The 6,519-nt window shown below is 42.2% G+C and overlaps 1 protein-coding gene and 1 non-coding gene across 2 annotated transcripts; both read left to right on the top strand.

Annotated features, from left to right (window-relative positions):
* On the top strand, positions 1-72 carry Trnaw-cca (transfer RNA tryptophan (anticodon CCA)). The gene has a single exon. It is a non-coding gene; the product is annotated as a tRNA-Trp (tRNA).
* Positions 73-4,952: 4,880 nt separating this feature from the next.
* On the top strand, positions 4,953-6,519 carry LOC124098775 (mesoderm-specific transcript homolog protein-like). Its single transcript, XM_046453726.2, has one exon. The coding sequence runs from the start codon at positions 4,987-4,989 to the stop codon at positions 5,965-5,967; it is 981 nt and encodes a 326-aa protein (XP_046309682.1). The 5' UTR covers positions 4,953-4,986; the 3' UTR covers positions 5,968-6,519.

Below are 6,519 nucleotides of genomic sequence, written 5' to 3'. Positions count from 1 at the left end.
GACCTCGTGGCGCAACGGTAGCGCGTCTGACTCCAGATCAGAAGGTTGCGTGTTCAAATCACGTCGGGGTCAGAGTTGGGGTAGCTTTCTTTAGCCCCTGGGATTTATATTAAAAATCGTTTCTGAGTGAAATAAACGTCTTGCTGCTCTCAACGCCGACCTTCCTTAGCTTTTCTTTAGCCCCAAGAATTTTATTTTGAACAACTCTTACAATGGACAGAAACTTAAACTGAAGGGTGAGGAAGTGAGGGAAAAAAATCCACAAGAGCTGAAATTTAGGTCATTCTGTTCACGTCCTTATCAGGATTTACCCCTATCAGGACTAGGCTTCAGAGAAGACAGTCAGATGACTTCAAACAGGACCTGAAAACAACCCAGGAGAGGAGACTTGGTTAATTAATTCTTTCAAGTTCAGAAATAGTTTTGGGGTCCCAGGACCCAGCTATGGGGTATGGCACAGTTTCTTTGGTTGATATCTGGATCACCTTGATGAATAAGTCAAAATCAATCTCTCTCTCTCTCTCTCTCTCTCTCTCTGTCTCTCTCTCTCTCTCCCCCCGTCCCTCTCCCTCCCTCCATCCTTCCCCCTCCCTTCTTTCTGCCCTTCCCTACACACACACACACACACACACACACACAAACACACTTTTCATTGTTTGAGTTTCTTCCCTCAATGTTCCTTCTGAACATTGTGGTTAAAGAGAAAATACTGTGAGTTGATTAAAAATGAATGATATATACAAGAAAGCTCTTGAACTCTCCAAGAGTAGAAAATTACCAGAGCATTTATTACCGTTACATTTAGGAGTTGAATTCATCCTTCCCATCCGGCTATGAAACAAATAAGTTCCAGATATAAACCAGCTGTCCTGCACCAAGAGGGAAGAGAAACACATGTTTAACAGAAATAGAGATAGCTCTATGCTTTCCAGGATTGAGCTTCCCCTGCATCAGCCTGTGGGCTGGCTCTTTCCTCAGTTTAAATGATTGTCCTGGTCTAGGGCTGTAACTCCATGGTAGGACACTTGCCTGGCATGCACAAGAGTCTGGATTCCATACCTAGCACTGCAGGGCTTCTGTTCTTGAGACTAAAAGGCTCAGGGTCACTCTAGTTAAACTGGGCTAACTGGGCTGCACGAAATAACCACACAAGAGACACAAATACCTTTTTCTTTGGGGTTGCTGTGACAGCTCCTCTGACCTTAAGGGTCCGCAGAAAGAAAGAGAGAGAGAGCACGCGCACATGCGCGCTGACCCCTTTTATTGAGGAGAAGCTATTCAAATGAGGCAAGGGGTCAGGTTTCAGGGGGCTGAGTCTATCTTCATGATGTCCACTGTCAGCAGGTTGACTGACACCTGGGTAGGCCACACCCAAGGGCAAGTAAGATGAGGGGACACACACAAGGCACTTCCATGGAAGATTCTATCCTAAACAGGGCAAGGGGTTATATTACAAAGGAACAGGTGAGCGTAGCTTCACCCATGGGGCTGTAGCAAGACACACCCATTTCTGTGACTGAGTGCCTCAGCACCCAGCTGGGGAGTGTAACTCAGTTACCCTAAAGGTTGGCCTCCCACATAGCACCTAAAGAAAAGATGGGAGTGGAGCTTCTTCTAGGTATTGTTTTTTAAAAAGCCAATTAAACAAACTTTAGAAATGGTAGAGGAATAGCTTGCTTTAATGTACCAGTGGCTTGAATGCACAATCTTCTGATTGGAGCATATGTTCCTGTTTGTAAAAAGCCCCAACAGGAAATTCTTTGTATATCAATCTTATCACCTCTCAGTTGGATAGCTCAATATTTGTGGTCCCCTTTTCCAGAGAGTTTGGAATTCCCTCTGAGTTTCTTGTCATTTGGGGGGCAAGGGATACTGAAAATTTAACCTGTGGGGCTTTACCACTGAGCCACAACCCCATGCCTTTTTATTTTTCATTTTGAGACAAGGTCTCCTAATTGCTAAGTTGCTTAGGGCCTGGCAGTAGGGATTCTCTTCTTTCTAACCCTTCCTACAAAGCAGGAATCACTCTTATGATGACTATTTATTTATTTATTTAATATATTTTTAGTTGTCAATGGACCTTTATTTATTTACATGCGGTGCTGAGGATTGAACCCAGTGCCTCACACATGCTAGGCAAGTGCTCTGCCACTAAACCCCAGCCCATGACCATTTATTTAACTGTTTTGTTCAGGAGCAGCCACATAGGAGCTGAGGGCCCCCTAGCTTTGAGCGATGGGAATGTGGAGATGTGGCAAACCAGCCATGGGCTGTGTGTGTGAGCTGTGAGCATTTTGAACATACAAAGCCGACTGGACTGAGGATGCAGCTCTGTCTAGGCTGTGCATTGTATGCATCCCTTTCATCCCTTTCACTTGCTCTGGGTTCATGGTCTTTCTCTGTCTTGCCTGCTGCTTTGCCTCCTTTGTGGGAGCTGGGTCAAAGGAGCTATCACAGATCCCAAAGAAAAAAGGTATTTCTCTGTCTCTGTGTGATTATTTTGTGCCATCCCAGTTCATCTGGAGTGACCCTGACTGGTTTAGTCATGTTTTTTTTTTTTTTTCTTTTTTTCCTTTCTTCCTTTTTCGGTTGTACTTGGGGTTAAACCCAAGGCCTCATTCATGCTAGGAAAGTGCCCTACCACTGAGCTATAACCCCAGCCTTTGATCTTATTTTGAGATAGAGGATCTCAATATGTTGTTGAAGGCTGACCTTGAACTTGTGATCTTCTTGCTTTAGCCTCACTGGATTACAGGTTTTTGTCACCTTGCCCAGCATAATTCACTCTATTCTTAAGAGGGCAATTGCTAAGTTTCTTCTAAATTAGTAAAATGTGTTTTTAAAGAGAAATATTCCAGGGCTGGGGTCGTGGCTCAGTAGTAGAGCGCTTGCCTCACATGTGTGAGGCACTGGGTTCAATTCTCAGTGTTAGACCAGGACGCAAGAAAAAACCACTGACTCCAAATAAAAATCAAATTAAAGCAAGCTTATTATTTCGACCGGCCGGGCTGCCTCTCCCACCCAAAACCGCAGGAACAAGACAGCAGCTGCAACTTTCCTGTAGCCCAGCTTTATAGCCCAGAAAGTTACACAAAGGGGAGTTGCAAATAACAAAACTCTGAGGAGCATAACACTAATGGTAGTTTACATTTTTGCTGGCCCCGATATCAGAATTTATGAAGGTCATTAGAGCCTCAGAGAGGGTCGGTATCTGGCCAGGGAAGGCCAAGATTTGTGAGGTGTCACTAAGTTTCAGAGAGGGCTGCTATCTGGTCAGAGAGCCAGGCATGGGTGAGTTCAAGGCACGGGCAGGCATTCCAAGCAGGTTCAGAATTTACAGTAATTTATAGTAAAACCGAAATTATCTTTTCATGGCTTTGTGGCAAGATGGCTCCCAATTTTAAGAAAAGATCAGGTTGGGTCTATCACTCAGCACCACATATAAATAAATAAAAAAAATAAAGGTCCATCAATAACTAAAAAAATAAAAATAAAAATAAAGAAATATTCCAAAGGAGAGAATAAAAAGAAATATTCCCAGCATGGGAAATTATGATGAAAAAGCTCAAAATTACCCATAATCAAAAATCTCAAGAAAAATCAAGAATGTTGTGATGTATATCTTCCCTGATATTTTTCTACATCTATATATCCTTAAACATTATTCTTTGGTTAAAAAATATTTGTAAAACAATTTCCTTAATAATACTATACTGACAGGTACTGCCTATAAATTACATGTGTATTTTTACAAGTCTGTTGAGATGTAATTACAAGGGATGCAATTCATTTTAGTGTACAATTGATGGCTTTTGGTATATTCAAAGTTATGCATCTATCATCACAATCAATTATAGAACATTTGTTTTCACAGTACTGAGGACTGAACCCAGAGCCTTGCATATGCCAGGCAAGTGCTGTATAATTGAGCTACATTCCAGCCCTCAGAAAATTTTTATAACCCCCCAAAGAAACCTTTTGCTCATTCCTCCTCCCTAACCCCACTTCAGCCATAGGCAACCACAAACCTACTCTATACAAATTTCTCAATTCTGAACATTTAATATAAATGTAACCATTCAATATGTAGTCTTTTGTGACACTTGTATATAATATTTTTGTGGACACATGTTTTCATTTCTCTGGGATACATATCTATGAGTGGATAATACATATTATTAATGGTTACATTGTATTTTATCCAACTGATATATACACTTATTTTCCTAGTTTACCGTGATAGTTTATCAACATTCCCTTATTTAAGTATTAATGAAATATACATAGATACTTCATAATGGTGCTCTAAATTCACCTCTTAAATTAGGAACTGTGCTCATTCATCTTCACATAATAAATGCAACATACTTTTTTTTTTTGGACTGGGGAATGCAACATACTTGATTTCATTATTTCCTGCTGTTGGGCCTCAAGCATGCTAGTCAAGTACTATGCCACCAAGACACATCTCCAGCTTCTATTTTGCAATTTGCTTTAAATTTTGCTTTTCAAAACTTATTTTTTCCATAGGTTTTTCTTTTTCTATATAAATTTCAATGAAATTTACTTATTCTGAATTTAGTTTTAAAGCTTTCAGCTGAATTTTGTTTTCTTTTGCCAACTTAGCCTCCTATGGCAAACAACTTCTTCGCCTCTTAATTGCCCAGGGTTAGTGGAGGGCAAGTGGGGCAAAACAGAAGTAGCAAAGACTAAAGCCTGGCTCTAATACTCTCTATGGGGTTAAGTCACAGTTTTCAGTCTTCACCAAGTACATTGTGAAGCAGGACTGCTCATGGCTGGACTCTTAAAAGGTATAAACATTTTCTCTTGTTTCATTAAGATGTTCTTATTCATAGTAAATTTAATCAACTCTGATACTGTAGTACCAACAGAAAAAAATTATTTCCAGCTCTGGCCCCAAGGAGCGCATGCGCGCCCGGTCCCCCAAACATGGAGTCCTGTAGCCCAGGTCTTACCTGAGTCAGGATGAGGGAGTGGTGGGTTCAGGTGGGGCTACTGGCCGTGCCCCTGCTGGCCGCATACCTGCACATCCCACCCCCTCAGCTGTCTCCTGCGCTGCACTCATGGAAGACTTCTGGCAAGTTTTTCACTTACAAGGGACTGCGCATCTTCTACCAGGACTCTGTGGGTGTGGTTGGCAGTCCTGAGATAGTTGTGCTTTTACATGGCTTTCCAACTTCCAGCTATGACTGGTACAAGATTTGGGAAGGTCTGACCCTGAGGTTTCATCGAGTGATTGCCCTTGACTTCTTAGGCTTTGGCTTCAGTGACAAACCGAGACCACACCACTATTCCATATTTGAGCAGGCCAGCATCGTGGAGGCGCTTTTGCGCCATCTAGGACTCCAGAACCGTAGGATCAACCTGTTGTCTCGCGACTATGGAGACATTGTTGCTCAGGAGCTGCTGTATAGGTACAAGCAAAATCGATCTGGCCGGCTTACTATAAAGAGTCTCTGTCTGTCAAATGGAGGTATCTTTCCTGAGACTCATCGGCCTCTCCTTCTCCAAAAGCTACTTAAAGATGGAGGTGTGCTGTCACCCATCCTCACGAGGTTGATGAATTTCTTTGTATTTTCTCGAGGTCTTACTCCAGTCTTTGGACCATACACTCGACCCTCCGAGAGTGAGCTGTGGGATATGTGGGCAGGGATCCGAAACAATGACGGGAACTTGGTGATTGACAGTCTCTTACAGTACATTAATCAGAGGAAGAAGTTTAGAAGACGCTGGGTGGGAGCTCTTGCCTCTGTAACTATTCCCATTCATTTTATCTATGGGCCATTGGATCCTATAAATCCCTATCCAGAGTTTTTGGAGCTGTACAGGAAAACGCTGCCGCGGTCCACAGTGTCGATTCTGGATGACCACATTAGCCACTACCCACAGCTAGAGGATCCCATGGGCTTCTTGAATGCATATATGGGCTTCATCAACTCCTTCTGAGCTGGAAAGAGTAGCTTCCCTGTATTATCTCCCCCACTCCCATATCTGTTGTGTATTCCACTTAGGAAGAAATGCCCAAAAGAGGTCCTGGCAATCAAACACTGTTTTCTCACAAAAGTCCACTTTACTCACATTGATGGATCAGAATATAGAAAAAAGGCAGCAGAAACTCTGACAAAATAGCCCACCTCATTCCTTTGACGTCTGATGAAGTATATAGACTTGTCTTTGTGTTATTAGGAAATTCTGATGAGCATGACTTCTCATGGATGCATAGAGACAGGCATTAGACATTCTTTTGCTTAGAAGACTTTTTAACACTTCTGTGGAACTTTCCTGAAGTATCTGAAAATGCTAATTTCTGGCCCAACCCGAATTGGAATTCCACAGTAGAGAATGAGGAGTGGGGCCTGTTATCTCTCCTTAAATGGCTTGAAGGGTACATGGTTTTTAAAGTTCTCTAGGCAACATAGTTTAAGTGAGAGTGAATATCCCTTGTCATACTTGGATTAGTTTCATCAGCTGCTTCAAATTATAGACATTTTGTTAAAA

The sequence above is a fragment of the Marmota monax genome, unplaced genomic scaffold, assembly GCF_021218885.2.
Source record: "Marmota monax isolate L192 unplaced genomic scaffold, Marmota_monax_Labrador192_F-V1.1 WCK01_AAM20220418_F8-fsc00148, whole genome shotgun sequence".
Classification (NCBI taxonomy): domain Eukaryota; kingdom Metazoa; phylum Chordata; class Mammalia; order Rodentia; family Sciuridae; genus Marmota; species Marmota monax.
This window is presented reverse-complemented; position numbering and strand designations above follow the sequence as displayed.